This window comes from Tenrec ecaudatus, chromosome 16, assembly GCF_050624435.1.
Source record: "Tenrec ecaudatus isolate mTenEca1 chromosome 16, mTenEca1.hap1, whole genome shotgun sequence".
Lineage (NCBI taxonomy): Eukaryota > Metazoa > Chordata > Mammalia > Afrosoricida > Tenrecidae > Tenrec > Tenrec ecaudatus.
Window position 1 is genome coordinate 105,292,233 of NC_134545.1, and position 26,133 is coordinate 105,318,365.

Sequence of the window (26,133 nt, forward strand, 5' to 3'; positions counted from 1 at the left end):
GAGCTTGTGGGAAGGGAGGAGAAAAATGAGCCACTGATACCAAGGGTTGAAGTAGAAAGAAAATATTTTGAGAATGATGATGGCAACAAATGTACAAATGTGCTTTACACAATGGATGGATGTGTGGTTTGTGATAAGAGTTTTGTGAGTTGCCGTAAAATGATTTTAAAAAGAAAAAGTATTTTTGAAGTTTTCATATATTAGTGTTGGGACCTCAACTTAATGAAGGTCGTTAATGGGAGAACTGTCTGCTCTCCCGCTCGAATCATATTTCTAGCACCACCCGTCCCCTGCCCTTTTCCTGTGTCCCCTATTGAACCACACTGATTGTTGTTTTGAAGGGGAGGATCCCCCGTGCTCTACACTGGATCTGGTGACCCAGTTTCCACTCAGGTCACTGTCCTCAGTGAGAGCCCGGCGTGCGGCAGATGTTAACCTGAAGTTCAGGTATGGTTGAGCAATTGTCGTGCCTTCTTCTAGGGACAGAATCCGGCTTGTCCCTGAGACTGGTGAATGGACGTGACCGGTGCCAGGGCCGCGTGGAAGTCCTGTACCGAGGCTCCTGGGGCACGGTGTGTGATGACAACTGGGACACCAATGATGCCAACGTGGTCTGCAGGCAGCTTGGCTGTGGCTGGGCCATGTCTGCTCCAGGAAGCGCCCGATTTGGGCAGGGCTCAGGGCAGATTGTCCTGGATGATGTGCGTTGCTCAGGATATGAATCCTATCTGTGGAACTGTCCCCACGGTGGCTGGCTCTCCCACAACTGTGGGCACAATGAGGATGCCGGTGTCATCTGCTCAGGTGGGTTTCCAGCATACCTTAAGCTCCATCTCTTGGAGTAGGGCTTCTTTTATAAGAGATTTTATCCTAGATCCCCACCCTATATGTCAATTATTTTCTAGTATCTCCTGTTCCACTGACACATTTCCAGTCATCTGCCAAGATTCACTGTTAATTGTTTTTGAGGTGGAGGTGTTGAGATGGTCATCTAGACCTGTGAACCACACTGAAAGCAGTTGTATTTTCCTCTCTTATATTTTTTCCACTGAATGTGACCTACGTGTAAGGAGTTCAGGAGGTGGTTCTCCACCTAACTAATGCCGCAACTTATAATAGAGTGCCTCATGTTGTGGTGACCCCCAACCCTAAATTATTTACGTTGCTACTTCATCACTGTAATTTTGCTACTGTTGTGAATCAGGCGACTCCTGTGAAAGGATTGTTCGACCCCAAAGGGGTCGCGATCGACAGGTCGAGCATCACTGAGTTAGAAGAAAATCATCAGGTGCCGGTGTTCCTTTCAGGATCTAACACCATGCTGGGTGGATGAGGGGAATGTGCCCTTTCCTGGGAGCTCCAGCACAAGGCTCTTAGGGACCGAGGATAGAGAAGTGTAAGGCTTAGGATTAGAATTGTACTCAGTCAATTGGATGAAGATGCGTCACCTTAGTCAATGAGAAGGAAACATGATTCAGAGTACAGATAAGTATAAGAATCAGTTGACCAAGATGGAGGGGGTCTGATTCATTGACTACACATCCCTCCGGAGAACAGAGAACATCAAGTCTGCTTTGGGTAGAGCAGCTTGTCTCAGGAGGTTTCCCAAGCAAAGCCTGCTAATGGTTCAAGGCGGAACTTGAAAGCCAACACATTGTCAGTCTATCCAACTGAGTGGAAACTGGTTCTGGGGCAAGTTGACTGCCATAATTCAGGCCTAAGCCTCATCAAGTTGAGATGATAAAGGACAGAAACTGCTTCAGCTTTTACCTGGTGCCACCCTCTCCCAGGATGGTGGAGGACCGATGTCCCAGCCCCTCTGTCTCAGATAACCATTGACTGAGTTTCTCACTGGCTCAGTCTTATCCCTTTGCTCCCCAAGGTGACATCTGGTGTACCATGTGACTGATTCCATTCTCTCTCTCTCACAGCTTCCCAGGCCACACCCACTCCAGGTGAGTTTTGAGTTCCTCCTACCCCTGCTCACCTGCACAGCCACAATCACCAGTTGGAAGAGGGGTCAGTAAGGCCCTTTTTCATCCTCCGTGACCTTTCCTGACACTGGTCATGGAAGGCGTTGGGCTCGTGGATCCTAGGGCACACCGGTCCGCTCATCTGGTTGGGTGTGACAAGAACATTCTGGCTTCTGACATGGTTGCTAAGCAGAGCTTCCCTTGAGCTAGGTGAGGAGAAAGAGGTGATGTTCTTGGATCTTCCCTGTTGACAAACCTTACCTGGACCAATACGTATATGTGTGAGAACAGAGATGTCTCCTATCCTACACACCCCATGCACAGAAAAAGCATGTTTTTACCACAGAACTCTCTGAGAGCAGAGTTTCTAATTCTTCTGGGTGCATTGACCCCCCTGCCCCCCAGGGCTTAGTGTAGACATCGAGCAACATGGTTTGTGTCATTGCTACTGTCCCAACGATGCTGTTTTCTCCAGTAGAGGGCCAAGTTTCCCAAATCTTACTGTCCTTCCAGGTAAAGGCCTCTATGCCGACTCTCCAGTCCTTTCTAACCAGATTTCTCTTTCTCTTCAGATTACTGGCAAACAACGCCTTCCTTTGGTAAGCATCCTTCCAGTATTCTATATATTTAGCCATAGCTTCAAAGTTTGTCATCCTTGTCTCCTGGACGTCATTTGTGGGTATTATGGTTGAACAATTGTCGTGCCTTCTTCTAGGGACAGAATCCGGCTTAGCCCTGAGACTGGTGAATGGAAGTGACTGGTGCCAGGGCCGTGTGGAAATCCTTTACGGAGGCTCCTGGGGCACGGTGTGTGATGACAACTGGGACACCAGTGATGCCAACGTGGTCTGCAGGCAGCTTGGCTGTGGCTGGGCCATGTCTGCTCCAGGAAGTGCCCAATTTGGGCAGGGCTCAGGACAGATCGTCCTGGATGATGTGAATTGCACAGGATACGAGTCCTACCTGTGGAACTGTCCCCATGGTGGCTGGCTCTCCCATAACTGTCACCACAGTGAGGATGCTAGTGTCATCTGCTCAGGTGGGTCTCAGATACCTGGAAAACTTCCACTCTTGGAGTAGGCTTTGCTGAGGAAGAGAATTCTTAGCTCTGACCCTCTTCCTGAAAATGCCTTTCTATTTCTTGCGTCATTGAATTCTTTTTAGCCATCTGCCAAGATTCATTGCTAATTTTTTCTTGAGCTGCCGCTTGTCCAGGTGGTCAATTAGAACTGGGGATCCAACTGAAAGCCACAGCCTACCGTGCTTCCCTGTCATTTGCTGGCCCGGCAGGAACAGAGGCTAACGGGCAGCACCATGCATGTCAGAGGCTGCAGAGAAAGGCATCTGCTGCCAGGGTCCCATTAAGGATTTGACCCCATGCTGTGTAGACAGAGGGGATGTTTATCTCTCATGGCCCCCAACAAGGGGCTTCTCATGAACCAGGGACAGAAAGGTGGGAGGCTGAGGATTAGGATTGTGCTCGCCCATTGGGGAAAGTGCCTCTGCTGAGCCCTTGATAAGAAAGCACCTTGGCTCAGGAGAAGGCATCAGACTCCATTGATCCTGATTGGGTGGGGGCGGGGTGGGTGAGGTGGTCCTGTGAATTCTTCCAAGAAAGGGTGTCTCCTGTGCTTGCCTGCTCTCACCACAAGCATCCCTGGGAAGCAGGAAAACTCTCCAAAGCTTTAGGCTTCTACCAGCCACCCTCACCTCCTGAATTGTGTGGGTGGGCTGCTGCAACTTCATGCTAAACATCATTAGGCAAGAAGATCAACAAAGGGATTAATACACTTTTTGATCTCCAAAAACACAACTCACTGCTACTGAGTGGATGCCCACTCACAGCGACCCTATAGGGTAGGGCAGAACTGCCCTTGTGAGTTTCTAAGCCTAACTCTTATTATAGTAGAAAAGCCCCGTCTTTCTCCCGCAGGGCAGCTGTTGCTTTTAATCTGCTCACCTTGCGGATCCCACCCCAAAGCACAACCAGTACTCCAGCTGGGCTCCTCTCAACGTTCAGCTGTGAGGATACATTCCCCTCCCTCTCTTGGGGGGCAGTCTAACCCCCAAGGCTTAAGTCTTCTAGGCGACTCTCCAGGATAGAAGCAGTCCCTAGGTACCGCTCGTTTCTCTGGCTCTGGGTGCTGAATGGTTTGTTCAAAAGCACCCCGGGCGCCAAGACAAACTCTGTTTTCTATCTCCTTTTTTCCAGCTTCACAAATGACGACTCCTACCCCAGGTGAGTCCGATCCAGCCCAGCCAAGCAGTGTTCCTCAGTAGGCTTTCCACCCTCGCATTTGCAGAAGCAGCAAGAGGAGGACCGTCCCTCCTTGGCAGTGACTGCTCTAAGAGGGTGAACGTATCATTTCATGTATTACCCAGTGCTTATCCTCACTTGTTAGATGTGGACATGGAGGAAGAAAAGGTTAAGTCGCTTGCTTGAGATCCAGGCCCTGAAAAGGCAGAGCCAGGATACAAACCCAGGCCTCCTGCTGCAGCCTCGCTGCTCCTGACCCCACTCGGGAAGTGGCGACATCTCAGGGGATGCTGGGAGATGAGAGAATGTCATGAGCGCCCCCCCCCCACGTGGCCCAGGCGTAGCTCACTGTCATTGGACAGTGACAACGTCTTCGTTGCTTTCTTGCTACTTGTGGTCTCCGGGCCACGTGATCCCTCTGATGCCGGCCACCTTCTGTGAGAGAGTCAGTGTTCAGGAGCCAAGGGGCAGAGGGGAGACGCTCGGTTGGATGTGGGGCAGGAGAGCTGATGGCTAGTAGCTTAGAAGCAGCCCTGAGAGACTGGACTTGCTTACAGGAAAAGTGAAATCCTGTTATGAACTGAGATGCTTGTACCCTGAAGCCATTTCCTGTATAGTTTGCCGCGCTTCCCTGGAGCATCAAGCCGATGGTTGTCCCTCTCTGTCTCCTCTAGGGCCTTCACCAGGTTGCGGTGGCCTCTTGCTCAACGCCAGTGGGACATTTAATAGCCCGTCATACCCTGGGTTCTACCCCAACAATGCTAACTGCATCTGGGAGATAGTAGTGGCTTCAAGATCGCGTATAAACCTGGCCTTCAGTTACCTTCAGTGAGTACCAACCAGGTCACCTGGCAGGGGTGGGGGTGGGATCCCCGGTGGGATCCCCCCCGGCTGAGACGCCCAGTGATTTCAGCTCCTCCCTGGGCTGCGCTTCCTCTGCTCCGGTTCCCGGAACACAGCCTGACGTTGCTTTATTCCCTACCAGGACGCATCAGGCAATATTGGGAAGTCTGTGGATTTGCTTGAAAGGAAGAGCTAGTATGTGTGTGTGTGTGTGTGTGTGTGTGTGTGTGTGTGTGTGTCTGTGTGTGTCTGTGTGGGGGGGGTGTGGGGGGTGTGGGGGCCCCTCAGGTCCAACAGCATCACACAGGAGCTCCAGCTCATCTAGAAAATACCGGAGCCACGGGAATTTCTATATCAGCCGGTGGCTTCAGCTCCTTGGCCCCATCTTTGTGCCCAGGTTGGAGATGCAGAGTGCCTGCAGTTATGATTACGTGGAAGTTTTTGATGGGCCACTCAATAGCAGTAACTTGCTGGGGAAGATCTGTAATGGAACCGGCCGAATATTCACCTCTTCTTCGAACCGAATGACCGTTCGATTTCGAAGTGACATTAGCTTTCAGAACACCGGCTTCTCTGCTTGGTACAACTCCTTTCCAAGTGGTAAGTGCCAACCAGACCCGACCACGCGGCTCGGGGGCTGAGGCAGTAGGGGTGGGGAGTCTTGCCTCTCCAAGGCAGTCTCCGTGGGGAACCGCAGAAGGTCCAGTGACAGCTTGTCCCTTCTCTTGTATCATAACTGCTGGCGGCGAGCTCCTGAAGGAGAAGGCGGTTAGCCAAGGCAGTGTGGCTCGGGGAATAGGGGATGCAGCCTGGCTTTGGGATTGCCTTGTATAAGCTTTGGGGGACTCTGCGTAAGCTACCTCTCCTTGATGAACAAGCCCCTCCCCTGAGAAGGATGAGAGCATCTAAGCCCCAGCACAGCCCATCCCGGCTTCACCATGGAAACAACGCGGTCTCTGCCTCTAGGCTTCATTGCTGTCAGTCGCCATTGGTCAGCTCCAATGTACGGCGACGCCACGGACAACAGGACAGCTTTGCTCATCTTATTTGACAAACTCTTGGCTCCGTAGGCTTTCCATTGGCTATTGTACTGGCACATTCGCAGGTCTTTCCCCCACAGCTGCCTCTGCCTGGACACTGTGGATGCCAGTCCACCCTGGGTGGCCCTTCAGGCCTTTGAAATACTGGCGGCGGGGTAGGAGAACTACCTGACTGATGCTGTTGGTCAGGGCTGGCAATTCGTTGGCCTTGCAGGCTCGGCGTGGGACGTGGCCGTGACTTCTTACGTCCTGTGTCTTTCAGATGCCAGCTTGAGATTAGTCAATGCCAGCTCCCCCAACAACAGCTGTGCTGGGCGTGTGGAGGTCTACCACAATGGACGCTGGGGGACGGTTTGTGACGATCAATGGGACCTCCAGGATGCCCAGGTGGTCTGCAGACAGCTGGGCTGTGGAGATGCAGTATCAGCCCCAGGCAGAGCCTATTTTGGCTCTGGCTCCGGCCCCATCACTCTGGATGACATGCAGTGCACAGGGAGGGAGTCTATGCTCTGGCAGTGTCCAAACAGAGGGTGGTTCGCCCATAACTGCGGTCACCAGGAAGACGCTGGTGTCATCTGCTCAGGTAGGCCATGGCACGGCACACTTGACCTGCCACTTCCTATGAGATGAAAACATACAGCTGCTGGTGGGTGCACTTCAGGGCTGGGCATGGGCAGGAGGTAGTCAGCATAGCCCTCTTGGTCTATTTTAGAAGGCTGTGCAGGGGCCACTTTATCTTCGGCCAGTTTCTGGCCTTTGCCCATCAGGCTGGCCACACACAGATCACTATGTGCCCTTCCTCTCCCACTTGTTTGAGAACCTTTAGAGGTGGCCTCTCCAGCATCAGTGTCCTTCAGGGAAGATGTGATGATAGTACATGCTCCCCACCGCAATTGAGAGGAGTAAGCGGAGGATGCGATGTTAGGGCCTTCGCGGTGCTGATGTTGTTAGTGACCAGCGAGCCAGCCTCAACCTATGATGACTTGCGTATCCCAGAGTGTTGCATCACCTTGTCCTGTGCCGTTTCCATGGTCACTGGTGTGGCTACGTCCAGTCGGACAACGGTCTGCTGTAACCCAGGGGTTGTTTGGGAGCAGATTGAAGGCCTTTCTTCCCCATTTGCTTGAGTCTGGAAACTTTGCTCAAACCTGTCTGCCATGGGTGACCCCACAGGTACTTGAACTACCAAGTGGCAGGACAACAAAAGCCACCACAGTAGGTTGGTGCTGATGGCTCTGGAATAACGACAGGGCACAGGAGCAGAGGGGGAGACCCAGTGAAGTCTCCTCTTGGGGACAGTAACTCGGTGGCCCACGAGGTCAGGTTGTGAGTCACCTGGGTGTGTTCCGCTGATCTTCAGGACACACTCGTTCTTGGTCGCATTTCTGTGACAGACATATTGCTTTTCTCCCTTTGCAGGGCTCAGCGGAACCATACCTCGTAAGTATCAAGATTTCCATCTCCCCTTGGGCGGCTCAGGGTGGGTGGTTCACTCTTGGAGAAATTGGCCAGTGTGGCTTCATGAGGGCAGGTGTGTCATCCTGCAGCCATGTCCCAACCTGGGGGGAGAACCTGGGTCTCTCTTGGGCTCTGTTTCTTGAGCATCTTGGGGAACCCTCATCTCTCTTCGCAAGCCTGGTCAGGAGGCTAAAGTCCAAGGAGGGGCTGCCGCTTGTGTAGGGCCCTCCGACTCTCCTGGACAGCATGACCTGGGTGGGGAAGGCCAACTGAAGCCTGCTTCAGGGCAGCATAGAATGACTCTTGTCGAGTGTTCCTGAGTTCCTGTCCACCTCCCTGGAGAATTTCCAGCACCCTCCTTCTCCTGACGGTCCTTATTCCATCCCCCTCCACTTCCCTCCCACTGTGGCTCCCACACGTGGCCCTCCTACCAGCCCCAGTCACCTTTACGTAACACAAAGTTCATCCTGACTGCATTCAAGCCAGAGCTCCCAGCTGGTCCATTCAGGTTCGATTCCCTGCTAAGGACTGCAGAGAGACTGCAAAGGGATCTAGTTTAAGCAGGTCCTGAGGGGATTCTTACAGATCCCCAGTTTATATCTGATTCTTTTGTGCGCACGAGAAACACCTGGGGTTCTTGCTTAAGTTCAGATTGGGATTCAGCAAATCTGGGGGTGGAAATGCAAATTCCCAGCAGAGAGGGAAATCAGCATGAGCAAGCTGAGAGCCCTATCCATAGCACAGTCCCCTCCCGACCTCCAACAGAGCCCCATCTCTGCATCTCCTCATGATTCCATCCACCTGGGCCAGCTACTCTCATGTCTCAGTCAATCCCTTTGCACCTGCTTTTTCCTCCTCCTGGAACACCTTTGCTACCTTCCTGCTAGGCCCTTCTTGCTTACCTGCTCACTCCTCTCCACCCCGTCCAGGTCAGGAGCTAACCCTCAAGCTTCCCTCTTCCCTACTTCCCTTTGAGCCTCATCCCACTGCATGGGACGCATGGCCTCTGTTCAGGCTCTGATCTTCCCGGTAGGGAGGCTTGGATCCAGTTGACCTCTGTCAAATCCAGATGGCCACAGCACCTGGCACAGAGCAAGAATGAGCTCAAATGTGTGTCAAATGGATGGGGAAAAATGGATCATGATTCCCAATAGGCCTCCTTGTTGGTGCTGTAAAAGACATACGTGTCCAAATTTTTTGACAATTCAAGATTTGTCACGAATATAATTTCATTACTCACGGCCAATCCTTGCCAATATCCAGGTAGATTTTACTTTGTTCAGCGCAGTTTTCGGTTTGCCAAACTATTGAACAGGAAGCAGAGAGATTCCACATGCATCAGTCTTCCACCGACACAGGAAGTGGTGTCGCAGGGGGCTGCCAACCACCAGGTTGACAGTTCGACACCACCAGCCACTCAGTTGGAGAAAAACAAAGTTTTCCACTCCTGTAAAGAGTCACAGTCTTGGAAACCCAGAAGCAGTTCTACCCCATCCTATAGGGTTACTCTGAGTCGGCATCGACTCGATGGCAGTGAGTTTGGGTTTGGAGTTTCCAACAGGGCTCCCTCGTTGCTGACCGGTCTGTTTTCTCTTTGCCAACAGCTCCTGCTCACAACACCACTGGCCCATCCGGTAAGTTCTGAGGCCCCTTGCCGGTGTGCGGAAGAAGAGCCCTGGAAATGCCATCTCCTGCCCCCTCAGGGGTGATGATACTGTGGAGGAAAAAGAATGAGGATGGGGGTGCCCCACCCCATGCCTGCCCCACCTCCCTCACAAAAGACCCTTTACGGTCTTGAACCAGTCACCCATCATTTCTGCTGATTTCCTGTCTTAGAAACCGTTCAGAGAAATCGTCCCCGAGGGCCTGTGCAGTTGGTCTCACGGGTCACTCCGTTTTGTCCCGACAGCAAATTACTCCTGCGGAGGCTTCCTTTCCCACCCATCAGGGCAGTTTTCCAGCCCGTTCTATCCTGGGAACTATCCAAACAATGCCAGGTGTGTCTGGGACATTGAAGTCCAGAACAACGACCGCGTGACCATCATCTTCAGAGACATCCAGTAAGTGTGCTGAGTCAGAGCAGACGCACAGAGACCACGCGGGCCTTGGAAAGGGAATCGATGGACCAGGGAACTCACTGGGAGACAGTTGCCTGGTTGGCAATTTTTAATTTTGTGAACTTAGCGTGGGGGCAGCCCATGGAGATGGGGTGGGGGGAGAAGTCCCAGCACCATCATTCATCTGCTGTGTGGTCACAGGAAGTCACTGGATTTCTCTTCACCTCAAAGGAGCTCTGGTGCATGGTGGGTGAGGCGTTGGGCTCATGGCAAGGTCACTGGTTCAAATTGACCAGCTGCTCCAGCAGGGAATGATATGACAGCCTGCTTCTTCTGCAAAGATTAAAACCAAGCACACGGCTATTGAGTCCCTACTGCCACTGAATGAACTTTAACTCATAGGGACCCAATATAGGAGTCTGAGGCTATCCATCATTATGGGAGCAGACATGCTCTTCTTTCAGACGCTGGAGGATTTGAACCACTGACCTTGTTAGCAGCCCAAGGCCAACCTAGAGCACATCAGAACCCCTTGTCGACCCTACAGGGTAGAGTAAAACTTCTCCGTGTGGTTCCCGAGACTGTCACTCTCTATGGGAGCGGACAGCCTCGTCTTTCTCCCACGGAGGGGGTGGTTGAATGGCCGACCTGGTAGTTAGCATCCCAACGCTTAACCAAGGGTACCACAAGGGCTCTCCCATAAAGATAATACCCTGGGAAAGCCTATGGCGCAGTTCCGCTCTGTCCTCTGGGGGCGCTGTGAGCCCGTGTGGACTCGGTGGCTGTGGATTTGTGGCTTTCATTTGTTTATTGACCTCACCGCACTGGGTTACTGAGAGGGTCACGAGAGATGAAAATGTTATCCTGTGGGAGGGATTTTCTTAGGAGCCAGACTTTGTTAATCCTCATTAACAAGCACCGCAGTTCTGTTAACCCTTTCCCGCCTCCTCCTTTTGTCCATCAAGAGATGCAGAAATCGCTGAGTTCAGGTTTCCTCCATCAGGAGATGCTGTTTCATCATTGGTTGAAACAGCGGGGGTTGTTGCTGTAAGCTGTGGGACATTGCTGAAAGCACATTGATAAGTGATTGATCCGGGTGTGTGCGGCCATGGTGCCCACAGACAGGCACGAGGACGTGGACAAGGGGCAGCATGCGGGCTTCTCATGCACAGCCTCTGCTGAGGAAATGGTTTCTCCCCAGGTCCAGTTGCAGGGTTCTGGGGTGTCTCTGCCTCGGACATGCTTGTGGGGTTTTGGAAAAGATCAACTGCTGGGCTCATCCCCTCGTCATTGCCATCCATTTTGGATTGGGGGAGGGGTGGCACTGACACCCTCTGGAGGGAGGCTGCCCCAGGTGGCTCTGGAAGCAGCAGCTTAAGAACAGCAAGCACTGTCCTGGGGCCTCTGAGGGAAGTGCAGATTCCACCCATCCAGAGGCCCTGCAGAAGCAAGGCCTGGTGATCCCCGGGTGAAACACCAGCTGCTGAAACTGGTGGAGGACATTTCTACTGCGACACTCGGGGGATCGCCGTGAGCTGGGAGCAGCCGCGCAGCAACTTGTTGCTATTGTGTGACTTTATTGCTCCTGCTGTGCCATGCGTCATTTCATTGCCGTCTCACTCTAGCGCTCTTGGTAGAGGCATAGATGGCTTATGAAGTGTTTGTAAATAAGAAATAGGAGTCTTAGAGAGGTTCCATGAAGTGACTAATACACCTTCCACCAGTTAGTTCCATCCCTAGGAACTCATGAATATTCATTTTTTCTCTGTGGCGAGCTGGGTCTTTTTGACTGAAGGCCGCCGATGGCCCTTTCGCCTCAGGATGTCCCATATTTTTTTTTTTACACAAATAGTAGGTGCCTTCTACATTCGTTTTCATTTTCCCTGTTGCCCTTTTTGCACCGAGCCGTGTGAAACCATGGCCATGGTGAGGCTTACAGAAATGCCTCCCTGGGGAAGGGAGCGGTTGGCAAGCCCTAGGAGAAGCTGTGTGTTGTTATCATAAACGATGGCAAAGGACATTCGGAAGAGCAGTTGTCATATGTGTCACCCAAGAGGCAGGGGTGCAGGCCGTGGGCAGGGGCATCTTTGCTCTGTTTGAGGACACAGTGGCTGCACACTGGGTGGTTAAACTGCAGGGCGGGCAGTTCAAAACCACCAGCTTTCCCACAGAACCAAGACGAGGCTTTCTACTCTCATCAACAGCTACCGTCTCTAACACTCAAAGGCGGTTCTACTCTCAGTTGGGGGGGGCTATGAGTCACTATGGGCTCGATGGCAGTGAGTTTGTTGGGTTTGGAGCATATGTAGGTGGTGCCGATGGTTAAGTGCCTGGTACTAACTGCAAGGTTGGAGGTTCAAATCCACTCAGAGACACCTCGGGAGAAAACAGTTGGTGCTATGCTTCCAAAAGGTCAGAACCATTGAAAACCACATGGGGCTGAAGCTCTAGTGTAACACACACGGGGTCACCTAAGTCAGCGTCCACTCAATGGCAACCCGTTTAGTGGGTGAGGTGCCAGTCTCCTCATTCATCAACCTGTCTGGGTTCTCTCAGATGCCCTCCTTGAGACTTGAGGCTCAGCATTCACCCGGAACGGACATAAAGGTCATGCGTGCTCTGTCCCACAGGCTGGAAGGGGGCTGTAACTTCGACTACATAGAAGTCTTCGACGGCCCCTACCACAGTTCCCCTCTCATCGCGCGGGTGTGTGATGGCGGTGCATCCTTCACGTCGTCATCAAACTTCATGTCTGTCCGCTTCATCAGTGACAGCAGCATCACCAAGCGAGGCTTCCGCGCTGACTACTACTCCAGTCCTTCCAACGACAGCACTAGTAAGTGCCCCGGGCACCTCGGGGTCCCGCTGTCAGGAAAGGAAGACACCAGAGGAGCCTCATCAGGTCTCAAGAGGGACAGTGGGTCTTGGGTCTTGGAGTCTGCCAGCCTCAAAAGGCCGTCATGAACCAGACGAGGCAGAGGGGAGGTGTCTGAGCCTCACCCCGGCCCAAGAGACAAAGCACAGGTGTGAAAGGCTGTTCTCAGAAACTGAAAGTGTTTTACACACATGGCGGCTAGTGCCTGAAGGGTGGCCACTGCCGACTTGTTTCTCATCCTGGTCCCACAATTCCACTCTCATTTCCTTCACTTAACGGTGGTCACTTGAAGAGACACTTCCCTCAGTGGCTGCCTGTCTCCATTGCTCCCGCAGAGAGAGCCAGCGTTCCCTCGTGGGGACCCCATGAGGATGGGCCTGACTTAAGCCATCAGGCACCTTGGGTTGTGGGGAGCTGTGGCCTGATGGCTCACCCCAAGTGCGGCCATGTTTGTCAGCCATCTTGACCTGCCCACCTTTCTATGGCGCATGCACTGGTCGGACTCACCGAGGCTCAAACACTGACTGAGTGCCCTGTCTGCCTCCGTCCCGTCCCGCAGAGCTGCTGTGTCTGCCCAATCACATGCAAGCCAGCGTGAGCAGGAGCTACCTCCAGTCCCTGGGCTTTTCACCTCAGCACATCTTCATCCCCAACTGGGCCGGGAACTACCGGTGTCAACCCCGGGTGACGGCCAGCGAGGTGGTGTTCACGATCCCCTACTCGGGCTGCGGCACCGTCAAGCAGGTATGCCTTGGCCTTCCCAGGCTCCTTCCTGTTGGAATGGGAACCAAAGGGAAGCTGAGGCAGAGTGTGGGTTTCAATGAACGGGATCATTAACGAACGGCCCACCTGAGTGCTTAGATTGCAATGAGAGTAGGGAGCGCAGGGTGAGGGGAAATCGGAAGACGGAGTTGAGAGAAGAGTCAAAAGTAAGGCGGGGGACACTAGAGAGAGGAGGGGACAGGGAGACATGCGGGCCCACGAGAAGGGGATGACAGTCGGAGAGCTCATGACCAAAGGAATCCCGTGTTCAGACACTTCAGGCACAGAAATAAATGATTATGCTGCAAGGAGCCTGCACGTCCCCCCAATTCGCGGTGGCACCAGCAGAGCGGTGACTGAGAGAGGCAAAGTTTTCGCAAGGTGTCACATTCCACTCAGCGGGGACAGAGGACTGGTGAGAGACACTGGCTATGGCTGAGAACTGTAGTGTCACTGCGGACCCGGGCGAGGAGAGGAACAACCTAAAATTGTCCTCTCGCAGCAGGGTCCAGCGAGTGCTTTCTGGGTTGGAATCCAGCCATATACTGATTCATGTAGGTCTGATTGGTGACGGCACGGACACTTTTCTGCAAGAAAAATTTGAAAACAGTGAAACAAAATATACATATGACAATGAGAGGCCGTAGGAGGGGCACGGATTGATGTAGGATGGATTGACGAGGGCTTTTCAAAGTCTCCGGCGTGATCTGGAGCACTGAAAAAGTCTCCGGACACATTTCCCATCTGTGATTATTTGCACCGGCACCCACATTCTGCCGGCTTTTTCAAATGAGAACCCTGCTTCCAGAGAAGTCTAGGCAGCATGTGGCAAGGCGTATACTCAGTGCGCAATGAGAGCATGTGGCGCCGAGTGCAGTCTCATCTACTATTTCATTACCAACAGCGAATATGTAAGGCATCTTTACCCAGGAAACTGCATGCAGTGGTTCATTCTTTTGGAAGAAGTATATAGAACCAGACTCATTGATAGCAACAAAACTTACATAGTCACATGATATAAAACCAGTTATCAGAGGCGCTGGGGAAAATAAGCCCAGTAATTCTGATGAGCTATTTGAGAGCAGTAGCTTTGACAGGTTTATAGATAGAAATGTAATTATTCTTAGCTGCAGAATTGGGGTGTTGCTGGTAGAGGGGGGTGGCCTCAACAGACCCGCCCCAAGGATTTTTGAGATGACAGGTTTTAGGTGTCTTAAGTGTTGGAGGGCGATAGGGTACTGAGGCATGTTGGGAAATGTCAAGGAGTCTTTAACCTGATGCAAACAGACTGATGATGCAAACAGACTGATGATGCAAAGCAGCCCAAGGTGGTGTGAGCCCCCCCTCCCCCACGGGGTTAACGCGGGCAGGTAGGAAAGGAGGGCAATTGGGAGGGAGATGTCAGGGCATTAGAGCCTTTGGGAGCAAGTGAAGGCAGGTAGGGTGCCTGGCGGTACTTGCAAGAGAAGGATCAGGTATTGAGCCTTTTAGGCCCCTGACAATTGCATAGCGCTCACTGTTCTGTTCTGAATTTAGTAAGACCCGCTGTGCCAAGTAAGGGGGTGAGGCAGTTTGGAACAGTCAGAAGCCGGTGTGAGGAGTGTGCATAAGACAAAAGTGTGTGTGAGAGGGGTGACTGTCCTACTGCACCTGTGACTTCTTGAATAGTGGCGGGTGCGAAAGTAGTTTGTCAACTATGCGGAAAGGAAAGAGATGGGCTCCCCTGGGATGGCACTAATTACCCTGGGCACAGATGGGTAGTTTCCGTTGGTCTTCGGCCCTGGACGGTACTGCCGTTTCTTCAGAGCTGAGCCCAGGAGCCGGGACAGCAAGGTGTCTTGAGCAGGTCACTCTGGAGACATCGTGGAAGAGGTTGTCTTTCCCACTTTCTGGCAGAAAAGGCAACCAGCTTCCTCGCGTCCCCGCTGACTGCATTCTGGGTCAGGTTCTGGCAGCAAGCAGAGTCTCAATGGCTCGCCCACTTGTGACCCAGCGTTGATTGATCCACATGTGCCCATTGCGCTTTGAAGGGTAATTGCCAGCACATTGGTAAGCTCTTTCTGCATGTTGGGAGCTAGGTGAGATCAGGTGTGCTTAAGGTGATGTAGTATTACCTAGCGTGGAGGACTAACCCTGCTGAAGTCATGAGAAGTCTTCGAGAGGCCGGGTTTTCTCTTGGGTTCTAGACCTTAATTCTATTGCTTCTCTGTAATGCCTCTACCTGGATGCTCTCCCTGTCTCTGGGATACAGAATAGTTACAGGAATAATACAGATATCTTGCCAGGTAAGTTTAAGACTGAGTGAGATTTTCAACCTCTTGACATACGTGTCCAAGTCAGAGGCAGAATGTTCCAGACATCTTCCTAGAACAGATAAATCACAAATCTGAGAAAGGAGTGGACATTTTACCAGCCCTTCTGCTCCCACGACTTTACAGAGAGGGTGGAGGGGAACAGGGTTTAAGGATGGCATCTTTGGATTCAAAGAAGCTGCTTCTGTGCAGGCAAGAGTAGAACACAAATGGTGCGACGGTGCCAGAAGCAGGGGAGAGTGTCAGATCAGTGGCAGATTGCGTAGCTGGGAGGGGGCTCTGGGCATAGAACAAGGAGTAAGGATGACACAAACAGTGTGTGAGAGGGATGAGCTGCAGAAGCTGTATGTGGTAGCAGGATAGGGGTCTCAGCTTGTAGCTTGTTGGCTTGAAGGTGGTGGGAGGAGATGAAGACGGGGCAAGGTGGGAGTTAGAGGGTTTAGAGCAAAGAGTGAAGACATTTCTAAGGAGGAGGGCATGGTAACAGGGCTGAAGGAATTTGGGTGAGCCCACAGGCATAGAGGCTGTCTGTGGTCTAGCATGGTCTGAAGGGTCAAAGGAATTCCATTGTTCAGAAGGGACATTTTTTTCCTGGGCTAGCAAGAATTGAGGAGAGATGGGGAGAGGGTATGAGTGAGTATTTAAGTTCTAGAGAGGATAACTCACTTCAAAGCGCATCCCCTTTAAATTTGTTAACCTTGCATCCCATGAAGGGAGAAGTGGGGCTAGCAAAACAGTAAGGCATCCCCCTCTGATTGCCCCACGAGGCAAGGCGAGGCGAGAGAGTCAATCTCGCACTGTGGACTTCTGAGATGAGGGCCTATTGGGGCTGACAAGAGCAAATGACCCCAGGATAAAGCAGGTACTTAAATATTCATGCTCACCCAGCTTTTTGTAGTTGCAAGATTTCTAACTGCAATTGCAGACCTGGGAAGAGGCGGCCAGGGAAGTGGCTGAAGGGAGGTTAATGCTGGGACAGTCCTGACCATAAATACCTCTCCTTGTTTGGGCCACCATTGTGTCAGAACCGGAATCAAAGCTAAGAAGAGCCAGAGCTTGGGTTTCAATGAACAGGTTTTATTAGAGTTCGTGACCTGCCTGGGTATTTAGATTGGAATGAGAGCTTATAAGGGGGCAGGGTGAGGGGAGCTTGGAAGACAGAGTGAAGGGAGAATAGTGGAAAATAATAGTGAGAAGAAGAGACAGAGAGAAGAAGAGACAGAAGAGTCTAGTGGACACACGAGAAGGTGAAGAGAGAGCACGGACAAAGGAATCCCACCTTAATAAACTTTGGAGACAGAAATAAATTATGTCTAAAAGGAGCCCATACTTCCCTCTGATTGGCTGTGGAGGAATGATGAAGAGAGGAGGTGTGGCTTCCGTGAGATGTCTTGAGAAGCCGAGGTGTCATGTTGTGCTCGGTGGGGACAGAGGAGAAGGGGTTAGACACGCCAGCTACGGCTGAGTCAGAATGGACCCAATGGCAGTGAGTCTGGTGTGAAGTTGTTGTTTTTTTTTTTTCCCTAGAGCCCAGAGTCGATTGTATGATTATGTTCATGTTCATAAACAGAATTGAATGAACGAGGGACAACATGACACCACTAATAGGGCTTATTGAGATGACATATGAGCTCAATGATCATGTGAACATTTCTGTTTAGGAAGTTTAAAGGCACCCACGCCATATCGCTGTGTGGGCTCAGTGGGTCTCAAGTGTGGGCTCGGGCTCCCCCTGCAGGTCAGGCTGTCCCCTGTCCCAGGCCCTTGTCTGTATGGGTGGAAAGCAGAAACTGGGACTGGACAGAAGAGGAAGGGCCAAGAGGTGGAAGAGCACTTCATGTTTCTTGTTAAACTTCCTATTCTTAAATGTTTTGTCTGGAAGGGGTATATTCAGAGTAGAGTTCTGTAATCACCAACACTAAATGGAAGTCTCTTGGAATATTCCGTTCTGGAAAATCATTAGATTTAAGTGGGACGCGTTCTCACTTAGGAAGGAAATTTCTCTAACGTCTCAAAGGACCTGGGACAGAGTTTTGCTTTGGACAGGATACGTCACAAACTTTGGGAAGCATTACCTTGCTCGACATCATGGGGCTTCTATTTTTGCTGCCAGGGGTTCCGGAACCATCGTGAGCTAGGCATTGGGTGGCCAACTTGAAGGGCGGTAGTTTGTTCCACCAGCCACTTGTAGGACAAGTGAGGTGACAGTCAACTTCAGTGAGGATGTACAGCCTGAGAAACCCACAATGCATTGGGTTTGGGGTTCATTTAGGCCATTCTGTTGCTCTCTATGGGAGCCCTGCTAGTGCAGTGGTTGAGTTGGGTGGCCCACCGCCAGGTCAGCAGTTAAACCACCAGCCGCCCCATGGGCAAAAGATGAGGCTTTCTACTCCTGTAAAAAGTCAGGCTTGCAAACTCATAGGGACTGCCCTACCTGTCCTGTAGGGTTGCTCCGAGTCAGCATCAATTCGACAGTGAGTTTGGTAGCTATCCATGGAGTTTTCATCAGCTAAGTTCCAGAAGCAGCTCATAAGGCCCTGCTTCATCATCTGTCCATCTGCAAGCTCCTCCATGTCCTCCATGGTCACTGAGCAGCCCCACAACATCGACACTGTCACAGAGCAACACCATGATAGATGGGTGCCTCTGGCATCTCTAAGGCTGCACATAAGGTTAGGTGCTTCTACCTCTACCACCACCACCACCACCACCACCACCACCACCACCACCACCACGGGACCATGTGCTTTCCTTTTATTGATTGTTCTTGCAAAAGCACTGTAGTACTCTGGGACTCAGACCTAGGCCAGAGCAGTTCCTTCTACCACACTGAATTTGGGAGGAAACTCTGGCCACAAATTCTCACTTCCCGCACCTGCAGGCCAGGTGATCATCAAACACTGCCCCTCCTCCCTTCTGGCCCCTGGACCTATGGTTCAGCTCCCCTGACACACTCGGTGGTACTGTTGCTTCCAGACTCCTTGCCAAGGTCTAGGAAAAGAGAGATTTCAATATCATCTTCTCGCAAGATGCTCAGCAGCCACCAGGTGTAAGGTCTCATCTCCCCAAAGGGCACAGCCCATGGCATGAGGGAACAGTGTTCCTGACCGCAATTGCTCCGTGCAAGACAGCAGAAGATGACCTAGGGCCCAGGGAGGGAAAGAGCAGGTAGAGTGGGACACCCCATCATCACCATGGCCCCTCTGTGTCCGTATGAGTCTCAGAAAAGGCCCTGCCCTGTGGGGTCAGAGACAGGCAGCAGTTTTCACTCCTATTGGTGTCACAATGCCTGAAGCTTCAGACACCAAACTTCCCAGCTCTCATCCAGCAAACAGCAGGGAGCATGACCCCACCAAGCTCCAACTATGGGGCTGCCTCCCCCAGGGCCCCACGAGCACAGTGGGGGTGAAACAAGCAAGAAAGGCTCAGAGTCTTGAAGTCAAACTCAGCCTAGTTAGAAGGCACAGTAAGGGGTTAAATGAATTTACCCATCTTGCCACCAGGAGGAGCACCTCCTTTGTGCCAACAGCTGCCCTGCCCTGTGGTCTCCCTGGTAAGGGAGAGGAAGAGGGACGTGGGGAAAGGGGGTCTTGCTAGTTAAACTGGGTGTCCAGCAGGTTATTAACTGGAGCCATGACAGTAGGTCTGCACCATCTTTGTTTCGAGCTGGAAGACTTTGGGGAGAGTTGTTGAGCCCTCCCATTTTGCTCCCCCCCATACCACCCCCAGTTGCAGTCAGATTTCTTCCCAGGTGGCACTGGACTGACTGTCCCCTGCCTGCCTCTCCTAGGTTGACAAGGATACCATCGCCTACTCCAACTTCCTCAAAGCAACCATTTCGGGTGGCGTCATCAAACGGAAGAAGGACCTGCACATTCATGTCAGCTGCAGGATGCTGCAGGACACCTGGGTGGATATCATGTACATTGCCAATGACACTATCGAGGTCAAGGAAATACAGTACGGCAATTTCGACGTGAACATCTCCTTTTATACATCCCCCTCGTTCTCCTACCCTGTGACCAGCTCCCCGTACTACGTGGACTTGAACCAGGAACTGTACGTTCAGGCTGAAATCGAGCACTCGGATGCCTCCTTGGCCTTGTTTGTAGACACCTGTGTGGCGTCACCGGATCCCAGTAACCTCACATCTCTGACTTACGACCTAGTCCGCCGAGGGTAAGGAGTGTCTTAGGCAGATGAACTTGGATCATTTTTTCAATGGCACAAACATTGGTAGACCAAAAGATTTGAGGATTCTGGGGAATCAGATGGTTCAGTAGCTCAGTCTCAGCCACATCCTCTTCCCCGACAAAGTCGCTACTATTCGGTAGTTTGTTCCATTGGAAGCAATTTTGCGTTGTGTGCTGTATTACTGGGGGTTGGTCTCTGCAGTCATCTCTGGTTAACAACCGGAGAAACCAGTGTCCGGAGCCTTGGAGGACTCTCCAGCGGTCCCCAGCAGAGTATCTGCCAAAGCACGATTCAATCCCACAGCCCCGAAGCCCAAGCACGTCATAGCGTTGGGTGGACAGCTGTGTGGGGAGGCGAAGGCACCGGTCTTGGAGCTGGGCAGACAACGATGGCAAGGCCAGCTCTGCCGCATGCTCGTGGTATTGCCTCTGAGTCACAGTTCTGTCATCTGTCAAATGGGGGTCGTGATGCCCACCTCATAAGGTCACTGGGAGGATGAAAGGGGATGAAGCAGCTGGCAGCTAGACACAGCATAGCCAGCAGGTGGGCTTCCCGGAATGTCTAACCCCGAGCGGACGGGAGGTCGTCTTGGTCATCATCACCCAGAGCGCGGTCATTCCCAGGTCCATGTTTCCAGTCAAGCTCAGAAGGCACAGAGGTAGCAAGGCCCTGGCTGACATCATTGGGACTCAGGTCAGCTTGCCCTCCATAGTCAGGATGTCCGTGTGACTAACAGCGGATGGGCCTTGCCTTCCTAGGGGAGACGAGCAGGCAGTGCACGAGGCATGGGCAGCGGGTGGGCTGGGCCGTCCTTGGTGCGAGCTGATGGCCGCCTCTCTCTTCCCCCAGGTGCACCAAAGATGAAACCTATTACTCCTACTCCTCACCCTCCCCACACAAGGCCCGCTTCAGATTCAGGTCCTTCCACTTCGTCAACCACTACCCCTCGGTGTACCTGCGGTGTCAGATGGTGGTGTGCAAGGCCTACGACCCCTCCTCCCGGTGCTCCAGGGGCTGTGTGGTGAGATCCAAGAGGGACCTGGGTGCCTACCAGGAGAAGGTGGATGTCATCCTGGGCCCCATCAAACAGCGCACCCCAGAGAAGCGGAGCCTAGGTAAGTGGTCACCCTCTGAGCCTGCTCTCCATTGGGGAGACAGCCCCTTGAGCCCCTTGAGGACTTCCAATGTCTCTGCTGCTTCATCTTTCAGCCTCAGTTGAGCACCCACTTGTAGGGCGCGGGGCCTGGTAAGATTGTGGAGACAGGTGTTTGTTCTTCCTGCCCACTCCCCAGTGGAAGGGGAACTTGTGGACGTTTGCGCTAGAGATCCTGACCCAGGAGACAGAGGGCCCGGTGTCCCCTATTCCTGTGGACTCTGGATTCTAAGCAGCCCATGCTCCTCACCTGCGAGGTGCAACTACTAATCCTTACCTCCAAGGGCTGTGGAAAAGGTCGTGTGTACTATGTCACATTCCCATGGGACCCAGCCACACTGGGCCCGTGGGGGGGGGGTGGTGGTGGATGAATCCCCCTTGCCCCCACCCCAACATGGCCCAGAGTTCACCTGTGCAAATTAAGCCAGCCATCTCCCCTGGAGCCTTCTTAACACCAAGCAAAAATGAAGCTACACCAGTAAGAAGATGCCTGCCCTCCTTAGAGGGCCTCTGACACTTCTCTGCTTCCCGTCCTTGATGGAGATGGTCCCCCAAGTCTAGCAGACTCAGACCTCCCTCCTCCCAGATTCATGTATCCGGGGCATAGGCAATGAAGTCTGGCATGCGCCAGGCTGGTACAAATCAATAACACACTCGACTGCTAACTAAAAGGTTGGGAGGTTGGACTCCACCCAGAGTCCTGACGGAAGAAGGGCCTGGCAGTTCTGAAACGTCCGCCTTGGGAAACCCGAGAGCGCGTAGTCCTCCCGACACATCAGGGGTCACCACGGGTCGGAACGGGCTCGCCGGCACCGGTGCAGGCAGTGTGCGTCAGGAAACAAACGGGTAAACAGAACCAGACGCAGAGCCGGCCCTTGTGGGCTTGCCTCCCCGTGGAGGAGATGGGCTCGAGCAGCAGCCGGCGGCCCCAGACCCAGTTCATTCTACTTGCCATCAGCCCAGTGCCTGGGGACAGCTGGTTCTCCTGGAGGTCAGGCCTGGTTTCCTGCTCCACAGCCTCCCCAGACCTAGTTGACATGGTCCTCTATGATGTAGCCTCAGTTTCCCTCTTGGGACCTCTATCCCTGCTGGTTTTTCTCTCTGGGGCCTCCCATCAGACCACAATTCTCAGTGTACCCACTGGGCAGTCCCGCTTCTCACCTCCCTCGTCCCAGCTAAGCTATCACCGTGCTCTCCTCTCCTCCCCAGACCTGTCGGTGGCTGGCAGGAAGGAGCAGGCTGGCTTGAAGGAGCAGGCTGGCTCCCAGGGAGCCATCTTCGCGGGAGCCTTCTTGGTCATGGTCGTGGTCTTGGCGGCCTTCATGCTGGGGAGAAGGACACGCTCATCTAGTGGCGGGCCGCTGAGCTACAAAATGTGAGGCTGGGAAGTGAGCACATGGCAGGACCTCTGACATCGACCTCCGCATTCTCAGATGCCAGAGCAGGGAGAGAGAACCAAAGGCCCCAAGAGCACCCACCACCGCTGTCTGCCAGGCACAGGCGTGTGGCGGGGACACAGCAGGGATAGCGGGCAGCCAACCTGTTCCCAGACCCACAAGCCATGTGACGGGACCAAATGTGGCAGCCTCTCCAGACTTCCCTGCAACCATCAGTCACACACTGCTAGCACCAGAGCTTGCGGGCCTGTGGCACAAACCCGACCTTTGCTTTAGGGTGGAGCAATCTGAATAAAAAAGACTGTTTTCAAAGCAAGTGTGGGGTTGGTTGCTTAGTGATTCCTCGTGGTCCTTCCAAGCACAACTTGCTACTCGTTCAATACACAGGTAGGTTGGGCTATCAGGAGGAATGGCAGAGAGCAGATGGCTGGCTCAACCCTGTGGCTTCCAGAATCTTCCAGGGAATACAAACTGGATTCTCAGAATCCTTGCAATATTTTGACCCCACCCAAAGCAGGTGAGAGTACAGGAGCTTTCATATGGAAGATGCTGGCCCCCACTTCCCCAGGAATCTGTGTCTTCTGGTGTCATGTCTAGTGTGTGGGGTGAGGAGTGTCTCGTGAAGGAGCGTCCTCCACAGGGACCTGAGGCCTGTGGGATTGAGACTGGGCCACCAGGATGCCTGTGTGTGTGCCATCTCCAGGGAAAAATAGGTTGAGAGGTGGCCCCCCAAGAGCTCAGGTGGAGCAAAGAAGTGGGATGGGTCCCAAGGAGACAGTAAGTTTCCTGGGAGGTAGGAGAGAAGCCAAACCATGGGACCTGGGGTCACATACAGTGGGAGGGGGAACTCCAACAAACTGCTGGCAATGGAACCTTTACCCCCTGAGATGGTCTAAGAGCAGTAGGGGGTTGCTGAGATGAGCAGACAAGACCTTGGTGAATCAGGGAAGCTGGGGAACCCTACACATGAAGACTCAGAGAATCGTTCCCACAGAGGCATCCCAGGGCTAGGGTGAGATGTTCAGCCACATGGGCTGCGGTGAGCCTCTGATCCTGCCAGAGTCAGAGAAGCTCAGGGCCCAAGGGCTCAAGGTTGCAGACTTCCCATGATCCCTGCTGCCCCACCTGTCCTCATGGCTGTCCTGCCCCCCGCACTCCCTCTAGACCTAGCCTCCGGGGTCCCCTGTGACAGACTGAGAGGGAATCCAATGCATTGGACGGCAAGCACCAGGCCAAGGCCGGAGAGGTCTAAGCAGATGGGGAGAGCTGAGTCTCTGGAGCTGGCATTGAAGATTTGAATCAGTCACCAAGGGAAGACAATGGCCAGGCAGGGAGCCGAGACCTGCCCCAGGAGCAGAGTCAGGGTACCCGCAAGTGACACTGAGTCCATGCACTAGCTGGCTCAATTGTTGTTCACGACGTCCTTTGTTTCCAGTAGAAGGCCGCACAAGGTTGCCAAGGCAGTAAATCCTTATGGAATAATTCCATCACCTTCTCTTTCTCCCACAGGGCAGTGAGCGGGTTCACGCCGGGGACCCGTAGGTTAGTGGCGAGCACTTAACCACTGTGCCACCAGGGCTCCTTGATCTAATGGCATGGGTGCATTGTAATATACAGACGAGTGGTGGAGCATCTGCCAAAGTGTCTCGGTGGATTTGTCCATCCTGGTGACCTGTGGGCAGAGGTGTGTCAGGGAAATGAGACCGCAGGCTCCGTGGGGGACGGAGCCTCGATCTCTAGCATGGTTTCTGTGACGGAAACACTCCCATCAAGGCCAATGGAAGGCTGTCATGTGATGCCTCTACGTGTGGAGCAGGGGAGAGGCACAATCGCAGCCCACTGAGTAATAGACCCACCGGATGCCCGAGGTGTCTTGACCGCTGACGAGGGTAGGAGGGAAATGCAGTGAGCCTGAGGAAGGCAGGAGTGTGGCATTGTCCTGACACTCCCTCTTAACAGAAATTATGGGACTGCACGTTTCCACCATTGAGCTCTTTAGAGCGGCCATGGGAACAGCAGGCCGGCAACATTGCTGAGTGGGAATCCCAGGGAGCTGAGTGGAGGGTGGGCTTGCCGGCTGCCCTTCCCCCTGCCGTCACCAGATCCCAGGTGACATGTAGGCCCACGTGGGGCTGCCTGGGTTACGCTGCCACGTGTGCCCTTTGGTTTTGTTTCACAACTTCAAGGTTGGCGGCAGCCTACCTGGCACCATTTCTCCACCCGCACGTGCTCACTTCCTGTTTCCATGTCACGGTTGGTCATTCCCACAACAAGGAAACGTTCTTGCGTCATTCTACCGCAGCTTCATAGACCCGAGTCTCAGCATTCCTGTCACATGCAGTGGACAAGGACAGGGCTCACGTGGCTCATGTGGGGAGGGTAGCTGCTTTATTACAGTCATCTGGGCGCCATGCGCACAAGGCCCAAGGGGAGGAGATGCTGAATCCAACCACTGGGGGTTTGCACTGGGCTCACAGAGGCACACTGGGGTCTCTAGGGTCAGCCCCCGAGTCCCTGCTATTTGCAAGATCCTGTGTTAGACGCTTCGGGGTCCTTGAGCCAGGGACAGCACAGGCAGGCAGAGAGAATTTGGAATTATCTAAAAGAAACAAGAGATCATGCAATCAACCATTACCCTCGAGGGTCTTGCTGCTTTGCCCAAAGCACCGCGCTGCCCCCCAAGCAGGTTTCAGCAAGGACGCGAGGCACTTGTCTTTGTTCTCTCTAGAGCGCTCCTCGAGCGCAGCTGAGAAGGAGCAACCCCTCTTTCACCCCCACGACGTCAAAGAAAAGAACGTGCCCAGAGAGACATTGCACACCCTTCTGTGAAGAGGACGAACAGGAAGAGAGGAGCAGGATTCTAGATTCTGACAGGGCTGGGGGAGTTGGACTCATAATGGGGTCTCCCACGGGTCTTTCCACGATGTTCACCTAGGCATGCTCTCCTCAATCAGGAGTCAACCAATCGGGAATGTGACTGACTCTTCTAAGGACACAAGCACTGTTCCTTCTCGGTCCCTTGTCTTTCAGGTGGCACAAGTCAACATGGCGTCTTTGGTGGGGAGACCTTGAACCTCTCATTTTGCTGAGAGGGTGTGTGATAGATGAGCACTCTCGCTCCTCTTTGATGGCATTCATGCCCCCAAACTCATGCAATGCACAGGTTGCTTGGCGTGGCTTGGTAGGAAAGTCTAGTCAAGCTAGTTTCACTCTGTCTGGTAGACTCCAGAGAGGCAATAGACTAAGGCAGTTGATAAAACTTCTCAGCATTTTCATAAATGTAGGTCCTGTGAAAAGCAGTGGTGAGAACTCAGAAATCTGAATTTTTCAAAGAGACTCCTTTCCAAGTGTTAGGCAGGCGACTTGCGCTGTCACTCCCAGACGCCAGCACCTGTCCCCCATAGGAGGGAGTGTGGCTTCACAGTGGCCTCTCTGAGCTGCCCACCAGATGGTGCAGCATGGCCCCCACCCCTGACAGTGAGAGGCAATTTGTGACAGACAGAGACGCAGAACATTCTGTCACGTTCTCTCTCATTCCAGACATCACTTGGGTAACCTAGTGGGAGTCCTGGCCCTATGGCAGGTCGGAAGAGGCCAGGCGGCTGGAAACACAGAGTCCACATCAACCCTTGTGTGCTGTGTTTGGCTTTGCTCTGGAATCTAGGGAAATATGGTTCTCATGTTAGCCGTCTATGCAGACTGCTCAGACATAGACATAATGTAACATCTTGTTCCATTGCCCATCACCTGATTATTTATCCACTCCTCACCCTGAGACATAGTTGAGCCCTGAAGGTCGAGATCCATTCTAA

The 26,133-nt window shown here is 52.9% G+C and overlaps 1 protein-coding gene across 1 annotated transcript in view; it reads left to right on the top strand.

Annotated features, from left to right (window-relative positions):
- The window catches only part of DMBT1 (deleted in malignant brain tumors 1), a 61,588-nt gene extending 39,099 nt beyond the window's left edge, over positions 1-22,489 (top strand). The window contains exons 15-28 of the mRNA XM_075533476.1: positions 481-804; positions 1,932-1,955; positions 2,689-3,012; positions 4,905-5,058; positions 5,471-5,673; positions 6,376-6,696; positions 9,176-9,205; positions 9,481-9,631; positions 12,259-12,464; positions 13,063-13,247; positions 19,368-19,756; positions 20,621-20,886; positions 21,116-21,123; positions 22,160-22,489. Coding sequence (XP_075389591.1) covers positions 481-804; positions 1,932-1,955; positions 2,689-3,012; positions 4,905-5,058; positions 5,471-5,673; positions 6,376-6,696; positions 9,176-9,205; positions 9,481-9,631; positions 12,259-12,464; positions 13,063-13,247; positions 19,368-19,756; positions 20,621-20,886; positions 21,116-21,123; positions 22,160-22,303 — 2,729 coding nt within the window. The 3' untranslated portion in view covers positions 22,304-22,489. The remainder of the gene's footprint in view (positions 1-480; positions 805-1,931; positions 1,956-2,688; positions 3,013-4,904; positions 5,059-5,470; positions 5,674-6,375; positions 6,697-9,175; positions 9,206-9,480; positions 9,632-12,258; positions 12,465-13,062; positions 13,248-19,367; positions 19,757-20,620; positions 20,887-21,115; positions 21,124-22,159) is intronic.
- The last annotated feature ends 3,644 nt before the right edge of the window (positions 22,490-26,133 follow it).